General features: G+C 40.1%; 1 protein-coding gene across 1 annotated transcript in view; it reads left to right on the forward strand.

The window, feature by feature from the left end:
• CRB1 (crumbs cell polarity complex component 1) overlaps positions 1–16,268 on the forward strand; it is a 145,242-nt gene that overhangs the window by 15,646 nt on the left and 113,328 nt on the right. The window contains exons 2-4 of the mRNA XM_065880477.1: positions 7,149–7,344; positions 9,944–10,083; positions 15,443–15,625. Coding sequence (XP_065736549.1) covers positions 9,960–10,083; positions 15,443–15,625 — 307 coding nt within the window. The 5' untranslated portion in view covers positions 7,149–7,344; positions 9,944–9,959. The remainder of the gene's footprint in view (positions 1–7,148; positions 7,345–9,943; positions 10,084–15,442; positions 15,626–16,268) is intronic.

The raw sequence follows: 16,268 nt of genomic DNA on the forward strand, positions 1-16,268 counted from the left end.
TGAAACCACTTTGCACACAACACTTATTAAAGGGTTCCTCTCCCCTTGATTCTCAGGGCCAGGAGGAAAGTTGGCTTTCTCACTCAGCCCACTGCTCCTGAAAGACCATCGTTTGGTTCTTGACTCTCTTCTCTTCCTTGTAAGCTGTTACTTACTTAATCCTGACTCTACCCACTTTCTAACTTTTTGATCAGCTTCAAATTTCTTAACTTCTCTGGGCTTCAGTTTCATCCTGACTTACTTAATCCTGACTCTACCCACTTTCTAACTTTTTGATCAGCTTCAAATTTCTTAACTTCTCTGGGCTTCAGTTTCATCCTTAATAAAATGGGCATCATAGTAGTGCCTCATGGATAATTTTTTGACAATTAAGCAAAATAACATCATTCACATAAAATGCTTATTAGCACAGTATCTGGTGTGAAATAAACTCTCAGTGAATGTCAGCTGTTACCATTAATAATAGGCAAGGATCTTTGTCTTCAAAGCAGTTGTGGGAGATAAGCAAGTAACAAATAAGTAAAATATAATGGTGTAAGGGCTGTGAAACACAGAGAATGAAACCAGTAAGGAAATAGGGGAAGACTTCACTGAGGATGGGACATTTAACAGAAGCCTTAAAGGAAGACTTCATCAGGTGGACAGGTGGGAAAGAATTTTCCAGAGAGAGAGGGAGAGAGAGCAGTGTGTCCAAACTCGTAGGAGGGTAGAAGTACGTGGTGGGTTTGAGAAAAAGCAAATGGTCTGATAGGACTGGCGTGTAAAGGGATGATAGGATTGTCATGGGAAATGAACTTGAAAATATTACAAAGGTTTTTAGGTACCAAAATAAGTTTTCGGTTTATCTAAATCCAATTAGGAGCTATTGCAGAATTTTATGGACCAAGCTTTTGGAACTTCTTGAGCTTCTTAATTTCAGTGACCTCCATCTCTACTCCACTATAGAGATACAACGCCACACTTCAGTTTAGACCCTGCCATTGCTTTACAACCAAAATTCTCACCACAACCCGAGTTTCTCACTTTCTTGCTTCTGTTGAAATCTTACTTCATCTTTAGCAGAATCTCAGTCACCTGGCCTCTCCACACTCATGCTGTCCATCACTCCTTCCATATCTTGATGTCTCCTTAACAAGCCTGAACTCCATGGGGAGCTGTTTTACTGATGTACCTCTGTCATCTCTATTGTTAACTTTCTTGCCCTTGACCTTCAATTAATATTTTGCAACTTTCCAGTCCTGGAAAGCCCCATTGCCTACTTTCTTTTCCCCTGATTTAAAGTCTCTTGACCCACCTCAGATATTATCCAATTGTAGTTATGTATTTACTGTTGTTCAGCAGGTATTTATATGTCATGGTAGATTTTTAAAACCATATTTAATATAGTGGCTGCTCCAAATTTTTCCGGTTTCTAGCTCCTATACTCTTAGCATCGCATCTGTGTTTAACTGAGTTTGAAGCGATTCCAGATTCCCTTGCAGAGTTGTCTTTGCTTCCAATTACTTTTCAAAATTTTTAAAGATTCTATTCTCTACTTGGAGAAATTGAGGAAGGAATACAGGGAAGAACAAATGACTGCAGATAATACCTACCATTCACTGACCACTAACTACATCCAGCCTCGCTAGTAGCAGTGGAGAGCAGAGCATGGGCCTGGGCGGTCTCCCCACAAAACCCACGTCCCTCTGCTCTTCTGTGATGAACGGCAGAGGAGAGGGGGAAGAAGGAAAGCAATAGTAGCAGGTACAATGTTTAAAATTCTCTAACTCAGCCTTATAAAAAAGTAATTACTTCACTTATTTTGAAAGCACTTGGCGGCTTTAATGTTTCCACAAGCATTCTCTATAAAACAATTTCACTTACTCAGGTCCTGTGTAGTTTTCTCTCTTCAACCGTTTTGTGCTACGGTGGCTTGGCAATTATGGCGGCCTCATGTGTTTCCAGAGTTCTAGAAGGAAAATGGGACACTAACAACCTTTTTCCTGGGATTCCAGCACATATCTGCGGTTCTGTCAAATCCCCAGCTCACCTAGGTTGGGGGTGAAGAGTACGGGGCTTCTACTCCAACTGCATTTGTGCTGTATCTGTGACCCTCAGCTTCTCTCCTTTAATCTGAACACTGGACTGAAACCTGAACAGTTCTGCTTGTTTGAGTATGCTACTCCAGTCTTTTCTATCTTAGGTCTGTGTATCAATCAGGATTTGGTCAGGAAAAAATTCATTCTATATATTTCAGATATGAAGAGTTTACTGTAGGAATTAAGGGCTTGTACACAGAACAGCCTATGTAATTTGTAAGCCCTTAATTCCTATTTGAGGACAGAGGACAGAGATTCTGGTGATGCTTCTATAAGCCAAAGGATGTCAAAGATTGCCAGTCGACCATCAGAAACGAGGGAGAGGCCTGCAATAGATTCTTCCTCACAGCCCTCTGAAGGAACCAGTCCTGATGACACCTCGATCACAGACTTGGAAACAGTGAGGCAATACATTTCTGTTGTTTAAGCCACTTGGTTTCTGGTAGTTTGTTATGGAAGCTCTAGGAAATTCATACAGGACCCTTCTAGGCACAGGGCCCTGAGTGACAGCGAAGGTCACGTGCCATCAAATCCAAGAGGCTGTCACTGCTTGTATGATGGCCAAAGGAAGTCAAAGAAGTTTCCAGGAAAGATCTTTGTCCAAAGCACCAAAGTGGGGGTTCTTGAAAGCTCCTAGGAAAGCGCTGAAGTTCTGAAGAACCTCAGGGAAGTTTCCAGCCATCCCATCCTGCAGCAGTGGAATGAGTGGTCTCCAGACTCCCTAGGAAGCTGTTATGAGGCACATCTGTGCATGTGTGGGACCAGTCTAGGAAATGTCCAGAGAATCCTGGCTTCTCTCCCACTTTCCAAACCCATAAGTGCCCCTCATTGGCAAGCTCAAGGCACGAGGCACTGGGAGAAGGAGACTTGAGAAGGTGTATTTTCTGGCATCTCTGTGATGCAGGGGAGGCCGTCTTAGGAAGGGGTGACAGCAGTGCTGTGCCAGCAGTAGACTTTCCGGCATACTCGGGCCGACACATTGCACTCAAAGTTTGGATGTCACTTTTCTTGGGTTCTCACACGACAGCCTTCCACCTCAGGCAATGGGGTATTCTGACTGGATATCTGGGGGAGGGGGAGGGGGAGGCAGGAGGGCAGGAGCGGCCCTGGCCCTTCTCTTACCCTTAAGGGCATGAAGTGAAGAGTCACACTGAAGTGGAGTCTTCTCCCTCCAGTGAAGCTGATCTTTCCATATAAGGAAAAGGGAAAAAGAATGACGTAGCAAGTAATCAAGAAGGGGAAAGAAAGGAGGGTCAAGGAGAGAGGGGGGCGTGGGAAGGGAAGGAAGAATCAAGCCAAGAAGCATTTGAAGAGACAAAAGGAGGACCCGCTGAAAGCGCCGTCCTGAAAACCAAGATGAGGTGGAATGGCTTTTTGCTTTAAATTAATTATATAAGAAGAAGGGGAGCATTCTTAGATTATTTTCCAGGAACGCTGCTTCTCTACCAAAGCCAGCGCGTCAACTTGGGAATCTCTCATCGTTTTACCTTTCTACTTAATACTTAAGGGAAATGCGTGTAATTCCAATCCCTCTTTGAAATTGATATCTTTTTTTTTTTTTTTTCTTTTTTTTGCGGTGCGCGGGCCTCTCACTGTTGTGGCCTCTCCCGTTGCGGAGCACAGGCTCCGGACGCACAGGCTCAGTGGCCATGGCTCACGGGCCCAGCCGCTCCGCGGCACGTGGGATCCTCCTGGACCGGGGCACGAACCCGTGTCCCCTGCATCGGCAGGTGGACTCTCAACCACTGCGCCACCAGGGAAGCCCTGAAACTGATATCTTTAAAAATATTTGGGTGTGAGGGAATTTCTGAACTTAATTTGACAGCTAATGAAAATTGCATAGCTCAGAGTGGAACTATCCCTGACCGCCAGGAATTCATGATCTCACATCTTAGTCACCTGTATTGATGTAGAGATGCCACTGTGCATGTTAGCACAGCATTAGTCATAGTGAGTCGCCAAAGCTGATAAAGTCAGAGGATTTTTTTTTTTTTTCCTGCCCTGTACATTTTTCTTTTGGTGCAGAGTTCCCCTTATTTGTGTTTTCTTCCCCCCAACTCTTTTTGTTTTCTTTTGTTTCATACAGAATTATAAACCAATTCCAACAGATTGGTTGGGTTCCTGGATGAACTTTGTGAAAGAATTTTACAGTTATGAATTTTCCATTTATTAGACAATCAGCCACAGAAGTGCTACTCAGTGTAACTGCATTCAATTTCTATTGCTACCTAGAGTTATAATGACATGGCGCCATACATAGTAACACTAGTCATAAAAAGAATGTTTCCAGAGAGACTGGACCACACTGTGTAGGTATGTTTTTGAAGGTCAATTAATTGTCTATACTTAATGGCTGCATGCATGTAACAGTAAACATCCAAATGAAAACTGAAAATCATAGTTTTCCAGATGTTTTACCTATGAAGCCAAGCATCTGGAAATACAAAAACATCTGGATGACTGACTGTACTTATCACTTTTCACCCAGCCATTTTGGCATCATGCAGACGTAGACCAAATCACTTTTTTTTTCCATATCAGTAGCAGTGAAAAGCTGCAGTAAGAATCACAGTGCTAAGTAATATTAAGAGTAATACAGGGCTTCCCTGGTGGCGCAGTGGTTGAGAGTCCGCCTGCCGATGCAGGGGACACGGGTTCGTGCCCCGGTCCAGGAAGATCCCACATGCCGCGGAGCAGCTGTGCCCGTGAGCCATGGCCACTGAGACTGCGCGTCTGGAGCCTGTTGATCCGCAACGGGAGAGGCCACAACAGTGAGAGGCCCGCGTACCGAAAAAAAAAAAAAAAAGAGTAATACAAACAAATCAAATAAATCTAAAGTAAATAGTTGTTTGAACTGAAATTGTATTTAAGTTATTGAAACACGTTCTTATACATGCATCAGGATCACTTTAAAGCTAAAGCATTTGAGCGACATTGTTATAAATGGAGCTGCAGTATTTAAAATCATGGTTTATAATGTATTTCTTAAGCATTAGGAAATAACCTGGGTGTATAACAGATGAATATATGAATTTTATTTGAATTATGAAATAAAATTTAGGAAAGTGTTAACAAGTTTTAAACCACTGGTTTGGCTTTATATGTTAATAGTTTTCAACAAATACAGATGACTAAAATACCAAAGGACATAATCCGAAGGTGTTATGGAGAGGTGGGTTGACCAGGAGGAGACAGGAATGGCAGAGACACTGTCATTTACTAACTATGGGACACAGGCAAGTCAGTGCACCTTAAATGTGTTGGGATGGAATAAAAGAACACATGTGACATCACCTCACCCTGCATGTGCACATTGTAGCTGTGTGATAAGTGCCAGTTGCCGTCTGCGCAGAGAGTGCCACAGGAGCCCACAGGGATGGATCATTTTGGGGTGAGCAGAGTTCTCAGTCCTGATCGATCAGTGTCATTTTAATGGAGTGCTAACACATTATAGTTTCAGTTGCTACGTGTGTTTAAAAATAATTATATAAAACTTTTAAAAAATAATGTATCATTTTTATCTTTCATATATTCTTAGAAAGTATTTAAAAAAGAGGTTTCTGTTATTGTATTATTTTACATGGCAGAAAAAAAGATACGAAAACATTGCTGAAAAGCTGTTTCAGAGACAGAATGAGAACACAGGTCTCCACCGGACGGTTCAGTGCTCTTTCTCTTGACCTTTCTGATACCAATGAAAACAGATACAGAAAATCTCATTCACAGACCGGGTGAGAAATAGCCTCAAATGGCAGGCCATTTACCTGCAACAAATACTATTCCACAACTTGCCATCTTTAGTGACATAAAATTTAAGTTCTTTTTCCTCTCAGAAAACAATCAAATTTACTATGCTGGCGTCTCTTTTCACTTCCGCATTTGTAGAATCTAGTCACAGTTGTAAATGGCAGGTGGTGTTAGAATATCCTATTGTATTTTCTATCAGGAAAGAGTGCACAGTATCAATCAAACTACTAAAAACCTCTGAGTTATTTGAAAACTCCTCAATATCATTTTAATAACTTATTACCCTGGGTCATAGGCACAGGAATAAAGATTGACAAATATAGGTAGACCCCCTTTTGTGTCTTTTAAAACCTATGGGAAAATTTGATTGTGTATCAGATACTGTTTTGGCAGATTCAGTAGTAGATTCAGTAGTTTGCTATCTCAGTGTGACCATTTTTGTAAATCTTAAACTTGGTTTGCTTAGAAAATAATCTTCACCTACTATTTGGGCAAGGGGGTAAATACAGATTTTTTTTAAATGTAATGTTACCTTAAAATGAGGTAGCTTCTAATAATACCACTAATTACAACGAGTTTAAGTCAAATTGATTTTCTATTTAAAAGCAGCATTTTACAGCACTATAGAAAATGTAAATATTTCTGTGCAAAAGGGGCACTTAAGGAAAGAATTGCACATCATATTTGTACAATAAATTTTGTGGAAAGAACAAGTACTTTTTTTTTTCTCTAGCAAACTGTATACACCAGGTACTATCATAAACATTTTAGAACACATTGTAATTGTAATAATTATCCTATGGGGTAATTACAACTATTGGTCCCATTTTTCAGGTGAAGAAACTGAGGTAAGGAAAGGTTAAGGAACTTTCCCAAGGTCACACAGCTAAAAGAGGCTGTGCCAAGATCCCAACCCAGGCCATTTGGCTTTGGAGTCTGAGCTTTTACCCACTGTTCAATATGACTCCTATTAAAAATAATCTAAAGACATTGGCCGGTCCCCTTCAGGCTTCCAACAGAAGTACAGTAAACAATTACTTTGTCCTAAGAATGATTTGTGTCCTCGGACCAAAAAGCCACGAGCTGTTGTATGCAATAATTCTTTGTAAGTGACAGCTGCTCTGCTTTGTGACCGTCCCACGAGCATGCCAGAAAGTTACAATTTAACAAAAGTTAAATATCAATTACAATTAAGGAGGAAAATTATTTGGGGCAACATCATGTTTCACAAGAGCCTTGCTAAATAAAGCATTGCCAAAGAGCGAAAATATTAACGCTTTGCTAAAACTTTGCCTTTCTTTTCTGTGCCGACTTTTTTAAAAGGTGTAAACTGTGAATTGGAAGTTGATGAATGTCGATCCCAGCCCTGCCTCAGTGGTGCAACCTGTCAGGATGCTGTGGAGGCCCATTTCTGTGACTGTGCCCCTGGCTTCCTGGGTGCTGGCTGTGAGCTCAGCACTGATGAGTGTGCCAGTGGGCCGTGTCTCCATGGAGGGCTGTGCGTGGATGGAGCCAACAGGTACATTTTCTCCTACATTTGGGTCATTGGCTTGGAGCGAACTCACTGACCAGAAGCTATTGCACCAGTCATTCTGGTGAATTTGGAGATCTCACATCCTTGGCTTAAAATGTGCAGATTGCTTTTTATACTTTAAATATAAAAAAGTTGTGACATTCACATTTTATTAAAATAATGCAACCTTTGGACGCCATCTGTCTCAAGAGGGAGCATTTTCTAAGTAATTCTTGTAATAGTTTTGAACTGGTTCTGTTACAGAAAAGCGCCAGCCTTCCAAATCCATGAAACAAATGGAATCTACCTTCCATATCTTTTGTAGATGCAAAAACAAAGCTAGAGATTATTCTATATGTGAATATAAGATTGTATTTATAAAATAACAAGCATATAAATCAAGTGGTGAAAAATAAATCCGTTAGGAATTTTATATAAACAGTGTTGGAAAGGGTGTTGATATTAAATTAATTATATCTTGAATTTCTAGGTGTTTGGAGAATTGAGTGAATACTTTGAAGACAGCAGAATGATGAGAAGTAGCCATGTAATTCTGTTCCAAGTTAGAGTCTATCATTGGCTTTTCAGTAAAGACAAAAACAAAACAATAAATTACACCTTAATATGATACATATAATAAATTTGGGTAATGGTAGTTGAATTCATATAAATATTTTTGAAAGAACTTTCTAATACTTATTTAAACCACAAGCATTGAGTTATTAAACACTTAAGTTTTAACAGCATTAACATTTAATATTGCCTTGACAGATCCTTCAGCGGCTCAGTGGACGGCAAGATGGGCACTAAAGCTCCCCCTTTACAATAAGGAGTCTAAAGTTCGGGGAAGTTAGGTGACCCCCCCATCCCCCCACAAATTCACACAGTTAACTCTTTGAAAAAGGAGGCCTAGAATTGAACTTTCCTTTATTTAATAAATAAGATAATATATCCCAAATCTGAATTTTAAAGTGAATCAGACAAAAGGGCAGCAATAAAAGGCACGTGTACTTCATATATACCCAGGAAAATAATGTGATTTTAAATAGAGCAAAGTGGTAGACCATTTTTTTTTTTGTAAACTATAACCATTCTCCACGTCTTGCCTGTGACTTTCAGTTACACCCAAATGATTCTCCAGTGGCATGAATCCTCAGGCCTGGAGACAGGTAACTGGGCAACGCATAGATCAGAAAGGCAGTTTCCACACAAGCGCTCCAGACAAAAGGAGGATGCTCTCCCAGCCATGCTTCACTGTTTCCAGAAAGCATCAGAACAGAAGGCACACAACGCTTGTAATGTCTATGGAAATGCAAACAGAGCAAGGCTGAACCTGCCAGCTTTCCTCTCTTTACCTGAATGCGTGCCATGAATAATTTTTCTGTTGTATCCACATCTCTCTTATGACCTAATTTTTGAGGTCATTGCAAGGTCAGCAATTACAGCCTAACTTTATTTTCCCACAGCAAAAAATTAACACATTTGCTATGAGGAGCGTGGGAAAGTCAGAAACTCTACCCCATGAAAGGTTCTTGCAGACAAAGGAAGATTCAAATGGAGACTGATTCCGTGACTTGAGGTCCACTAGCCAGCCGTGACCACAGGGCTCTTGCCTCCAATGTCTTACACATAGTAGATTTGTAGTAGGTATTTTTAATCAAGTAAATGGAATAGTGAATAGAGGATTTCTAGCTAGCAAAATTATGTGTAAAAATTATAGTCACTTATATTTGCTAATATTTAAGTTTCCTTAGTGAAATCTTAATATCTGTGTTGGTGGTAAATAGACACACAGCCGTGGTGAACAGGACTGTTACTCTTTATACAATACTAGGTATCCCTCCCCCCAGACACTCATTTTATCTAAGCTGAGTGTGTAAGCCCATGTTTTTGTGATACTAGATCCTCAAGGAGAGACCGTCTAAATTGAAAGCCTATTATGATAAAGTGAACAGTTCTCCCCAACAGATTTGTATTTTAGGTCTGTCAGATAATCCCACTTAATCAGTGAATGATTACAAATAGCAAGACTAAAATATTCTTGTACTCTGAAAATAAGAAAACATAAGTCAAAATTTATATAATGAGAATTTTTCCTATTTTTTTCATAATTTATTGTTTCATTTTTCATAAGGGACTTCTTTTCTGGGCTCTCTATATAAAAAAGTGCCTTGATGATATAAATCAGTCTCTACTGCTTCACAATATTAACAACTTTATTTGGTACTATTCAGTAGTTTTATTCAGTATTTTCTGCCCTTTGGCATGCCGTTTCCATTCTTTATATGCACATTTAATTACGCCAACAACTCTGTCACAAAGGTACTATTACCTTCAATTTATGGGTGAGGAAATTGAACTATACAATCATGGTTTCCAAATAATTTTGATTGAAAACTGTACTGTAAAATTTTAAAGATAAAAAGCTATTAATATGGAAGCACATAATGCTTTCAGGCTTATAGAGATGATTCCTCAAGGTTTTTGATAAGTATTAAAACCATGCCATGGGTCTGGGGTTGATGGACAAGTGAAGAGACAGGATAACAATATTTGATCTTAATATGACCAAGAGTTGATGTGACAATTTCATTTTACTCTCCAGGTACAGCTGTAACTGCATGGGTAGTGGATTCACAGGGACGCATTGTGAGACCTTGATGCCTCCATGTTGGTCAAAACCCTGTCACAATAATGCTACATGTGAGGACAGTGCTGACAATTACACTTGTCACTGCTGGCCTGGTAAGTGACAAAATATCTTCCACCATTTTTTTTTTTTTTTTTTGCTTAGAATAGAAACAAATCACTTATAGCAAATAGAAACTAAAAATTCTTCTTTCTAAAGGTTTAAAACCAACTCTTTCTTCTAGTTATCATTGTTTAATTTAATTGTATTCTTCAGTGCTCAAACATATCTACTGCTACACTATACATTGTCTGAAGTAGGTTACCAAGCTGCCCAATCATCAGAATCTTCTGGAAGAAACACAGAGGAAAAAAAGTCAGTGGAAGAGTCGATTTCAGCATGGTCTTTGTGGAGTAAACTTCACTGGAAGATGCTTCCTTTTCCTCCAAGATGTTTTCCTTGACACCTAGAATATATTAAAACCCATGAATCACTATTAAAATCCTAAGTGCTTGTATTATAATTCATGGAGTCAGTGTGATCATAATGGTACCCATAAAGGGTATAGGATGATATTCCAGAAATGGGTGTATTCTCCTAGCCCTTTATAATGTAAAAGACAATACAAGTTACACAACACATAAACCATAACTAAAAATTATACTTAAAAGATAATTAGACTTGAGTGTAGAGGTGATAGCAGAATCAGGAGGAAACAGTATGTGATACTTGAAGCAACAGGCCACCCATAAATATTGATGTTAATTTTGGCAATGAACCTGCTTGACATATTTTAACCTAATTCTTACTAGGATTTTATTGCTAGAAATGAAAGAGCATTTCATCTCTCTTCTTTCTTTCTTTTTTTTTTTTTTTTTTTTTTTTTTTTTGCGGTATGCGGGCCTCTCACTGTTGTGGCCTCTCCCGTTGCGGAGCACAGGCTCCGGATTTGCAGGCTCAGCGGCCATGGCTCACGGGCCCAGCCGCTCCGCGGAATGTGGGATCCTCCCGGACCAGGGCACGAACCCACGTCACCTGCACCGGCAGGCGGACTCTCAACCACTGCGCCACCAGGGAAGCCCCTCTCTTCTTTTTTGATCCATTGGAAAACACTGATAAATTTATGATTATTTAAAATCTAGCTGTTGCAAGCTTGCTGGTCATCTGCCCCCTCCTCCCCACTCACATTACTGTCTGAGGAAAGGATGACCCTGTGGCCGGGGAGGAGGCATGGAGACCAGGGTCAGTCCTGTCAGTAGCAGCTTCTGATGGAAAGACATCTCATTGCCTGAGGCACGTGTAACACGCTTTGGTTAAATGCATTTTGTAGGTAAAAACAACGCAAACATAAAAGTATAAAAGGAAGTTTGGAATTCTTCTGTGGCTCAGAAATCTATGTATCTCATGTGTCTCCCCACTTCCAGATAACGAATAGGGTATATTTTTATCCTTTGGTCATTGGCTCTGGTCAGTAGGAAACAGTATGTAACACTTGAATCAACAGGCCCCCTGTAATACTGAATTTCTTCCAAAACATGTTATTCCACATTCTTGTCATCAACCGACACTCAACACTCAATCAACACTCTGGGCAGGACCTCAGTCCCTAAGCAGGGCATGGAGCAGACAGCTTGGGAGCAGGACAAGTCCACCATTTGTTAACCAAGTAAACTAGGGTGAGTTACCTCTTAATTCTTAAATTTCTCATCCACAAATGAAGGATAAACAAAAAAACTACTTGTAGTGTTGTTGTGAGGGGTAAAATTATAAAAATAGAGCCTGGCACATATTAGGTACTCAAAGAAAAGGCAACTATGTATTACTACACACCAAGCTCTACACCAGGAGGTGGAAATTGTGTATGAGAGATGGTTTCTGTGCCTTAAAGGCTTTGTAATGGAGCCAGGCAGTTAAGAGGAGCTGCCTAAAAAAAGACCAGTAGGTTGCACAGCAAAGCCAGTCCTGGTCTTTTTGTAGGCAGCTCCTCTTAACTGCCTGGCTCCAATACAAAGCCTTTAGGGCACAGAAACTAACATGGTATTGTGAAGCAATTATACTCCAATAACAATTTATTAAAAAAAAAAAGACCAGCATGTGTTCCATACATTCAAGCCACATGGATTTCAGTGCCATGATTCCTCATATGAGGAATCTGGCAATCAGAAAGACATGGCTCTTCCTTCCAAGGAGCTTAAATTCCATCTGGGATACAGTGTGAAAAAAATGTGTACAGTACAATTTGGGGTACAATAAGAAGCTCTAATAAATTCTGTAAAAGGGATTAAGGAGAGAAGAAGTTCAGGGATGGCTTGACCAAGGAGGCACCATTTTAGAAAACTTGAAAGATCACTAAGCATATCCCAGAATTGTACCCACCAGCCGTGTGACTTTGGCCATGTTACCACTCTGAGCCTCAGTGCCCTCATCGATAGAGAAAGCAGAGATGAGGATGATAATATCCACCTCATAGCGTTGTTGTGGAGACAATTCCAGCAATATAGAAGGAGCTCCCAGCTCAGCCTAGACCATAGGGAGCACTCGATAAATGTCAACTAGATACTAAGATTAGGAGACTGGCCATTCTAGACCCTATGGCCAGCACATAGCAGCTCATTACTTATTTAAGGATAGAAGAGAGGAAGAGAAAGAAGAGGGAAAGAAGAAAGGGCAGCAGGCACACGTGGAAGAGAGCATGTCTAATTGTGGAACTTGGAGTGGTTGCTTAAAATGATGGACTACACAGGGCTGAGGGTGGAGAGATGGGGCTGGGGAGCAAGATGTGACTGAAGCTGGGTCATAATGCTGTTTGTGTGCCCTGCAAACTACAGGGCAGAGAAGTGACAGAATCTGACCTGTTAATTTAAAAAGAGCTCTCTGGCTTTAGTGAAAGGTGATTGAGAGAGATAAGGCTAAAGGCAGGGAACCTGGTGAGAGTTCTGCAATAGTTTAAATAAGAGATAAGCCAACTGGCCAGAACAAAGACCATAGTGGTGAGGGTGGAGATGAGGGGATGGATGGCCATGAGAGCACTTTAGGAGGTAGAGATGATGTAGGGATTGAGAAAGGGACACCGATTTAGGACAGTTCTACTTCTGAGTTTCTTGGGTCGCTGGATGGACGGTGATTTTGCCTAAAGAGAAAACTCAGAATGTCTTTGTACCCAATTCTCACAGTTATATAGAAAGAGAAGATTTAATGCTACAAGCTACTCCATATCTAAGAAAAGGAGACCATTCCTTTGGATCACGAGACCACTGCCACTGAGCACGATGGCAAGAATCCACTGCTGGAATTGCCCAGGGTCCTCATTTCAAGAGTAATTAATTACAATGCCTATCTTGAAAGTTTTCCTGTTACCCAGAAAAGATTGGGTTTGTTTTTTAAAAAAAAACATAATTTAAGAACCCTGGGGTCTTGACTCAGCATCATATCGTTTCTTTGTACAGAGTTTTACAGGAAAACTTGTTAAATCTAGTGAATGTAGCCTTGATTGGAGGAATCTATTTATATACATGGTTAAAGGGTACAGCACAGCCCCACAGGGCCCCAGTGGTGGGGACAGGACTGGTAAGACTATAAATCAGAACCTTCCTAATGTTCAGGATAAGAATAAGACAATGCATGAGCTGGAAAGCCAGAAAGGACTTATGAAGGTTCTAAATTACTTCCTAACCTGGCCTGTGTGTGTGTGAGTCTTCAAACTTAGAATGAGAAGAAAATTGAAAATAGTCAGAACTTTCTTTAGTAAATCAACTATAGCACAAGTTTTTATAATGGCTTTGTGACAACCATTATTTAGTGAATATTTGTAGATCCGTAAGTATGAAATAGAAGCACTTAAAAAGTAGACATTCAGGCATAAAAGACTGAGGGTTCTGGGGTAGGGTCACTACCAAGGATTGTGGGACCTTGATCTGACATGTGCTTTTAGTTTCCTTTTCGACTCTAAGTTTCTTCTTCAGACCACTGACAAAGGCCCCAGGGGTCAAATGTGACAAAAGTATTATATTGTTGAGCAACAGAATTTATGTTGTGCTTACGATCTGACATAGGTCCCCATTCAGGTTTTCATTAAAATGACAAAATAAGCGATTACATCATCTTCTCATTATCTGCTTATTACGAGTTCATCAATTCTCTAGTTTATCTGCTAAGCTAGGATTATCATCTAAATTGTTGATTAGAACTATCTGAATCTCATTCAGACATTGATTGAAGGCCTACTACTCAGGTGTTGCTCTGTCTTGGAGTGGAGAATAAAAAAACAGTCCCTGCTTTTGTGAAGCTTACAGTCTGTTGAGGGAGAAAGCTATCAAATACCTCAACAAATGAAAGCTATATATGTAAATAAATTTTAAAAGATAACTATAAAAGTAAGTACATAATAGCAATCATTGTAAGACAATGAAAGGAAAGAATTGGGTATATGAAAGAAAAAAGGACCTTACTTAGATCTGACCATGAGGAAAAGAGAACGTAATAAGAGGTGGAGCCTGAAAGCTTAGAGTTATCCAAGCACAGTCTTGGAGAAGGGTTTTCTGGAGAGGGAACAATGTTATGAAGACCCTGGGGTAGAAAACATTCTAGGGACAGGAATGCAGAGATGGGATTAGGGCCAGATAATAAAGGGCCGGTCAGCTTAAGGATTTTAAATTTTATTCTGTGTGAAGAGGGAAGCCATTGAATGGTTTTAAAGTAAAGAAATACCATGATTTGATTTATAACTTTTACAACTCTGGATTGTAAATTTAACGTGGATAGACCGTGCAAGGGAGTTCAAAAAGCAAGTTGCAGAAGGATGCGTGCAGTACAGTTCCAGTTATGTTAACACACACACAATAAATATATACGTATATAGTTTTAACAGGGCATATGTATGTAAAACCAGAGGAATAGTTCTGATAGGGACTTTCTTTAATAGTTAATATTAAAATGTTTTATAAAGTACTAAATCATTCATGTTTTATTGTTTTTATTCTTGTCCCTAACAAAATGACCCAGCTAAATCCATTCAAATACAAATCACTATTTTATTGTCTCACTGAGTGTTAAGAAGCAACTATTTACCTTTACTTTGAGTTTTAAGAGAAGAATTTAGGGTTGGCTATGTAGATCCTGCTGACTTTACAGCTATTCTCTGGAAAAATATGTCATTTTTTTTCCTTGCTTAACATTCAAACAATTGGAATATTTGAGGAATTGGAGTCTAGTTAAAATGTCCAGGTTAGATCAAGGTTATCCAGAAGTTCCTTGTTCATCCAATCTTTATTAAAAGCATTGATCGATATTATAGGAGTGACTCCATTGTTACTCATGTTCGTGGAAGCCTCCCTTACCAGATCCTTTGCCAGCTCCTTGAGGGAGGGCCAGCACCTTGTTAACTGGTGCCAGCACAGTGGCCAGCCGCCGGTCAGGCACATACTCAATGGTTGAGGGGCTTTGACTCAGCAGCTTCTCTGAACGTTTATCCTGCAGGATACACGGGGGCCCAGTGTGAGACCGACATCGATGAATGCAGTAGTAGCCCCTGCCAGTCTGATGGGGAATGCGTGGAGCTGTCTTCAGGGGAAGGGCATGGGCGTCTTGCCCAGCTGCTGTCTCTATCCGGCCACCCCGAAGCCTCAGGTTACATCTGCATCTGTCCACCTGGACTCACAGGTGAGGCCCAGGGCTGGGGAGATGCCTTGACTTTCTAGCGTTTGATGGCAGATCACGCATTCAACCAAATTGTGGATGAGCAGTGAGATCTGTGCCATATAACCTCTGTTGCTGTGGTGCAAAGGGTCCCCCTTGTGGGCCTGAAAAATACCTCATGTCACATATCCTAATTCCTCAGATCATGAGGAAAATGTTAAAAATAGGGATAGAAGAGGTGTACGAAAGGGGAAATACCTGTATACATTATCCTGGGAATTAGAAGCTGACTCAAATTCTTCACCTTATAAACAGAAAATGTTGGAATTTTTATGTCATTATATTTTATAATGATGTTACATTTTATGTTATTCAAATTTGCTTAAATAAGTTAACATACTTACATTTACACAGAAAAATTATCTAGTCTCAAGTAATCAACTATTCTATAGCTAAAGTTGTTCCCTATATCAAATTTAAATGACTCTAACTTGTTCTACAGCATTCTTACTCTAAAACGCAGAGGAAATGTGCACGTATGTTTTCCAATGAACAGTTGTGTTTATGTCTGCTCCCATTTCTGAAAATTTTCAGAAGTTTGGAGACAGTCCCGTATTTGGTAATGAGTAGCAAGTTACCTGCAATTGCAAGAATACCACTGAGAAAA

This window comes from Phocoena phocoena, chromosome 1, assembly GCF_963924675.1.
Source record: "Phocoena phocoena chromosome 1, mPhoPho1.1, whole genome shotgun sequence".
NCBI classification, from domain to species: domain Eukaryota; kingdom Metazoa; phylum Chordata; class Mammalia; order Artiodactyla; family Phocoenidae; genus Phocoena; species Phocoena phocoena.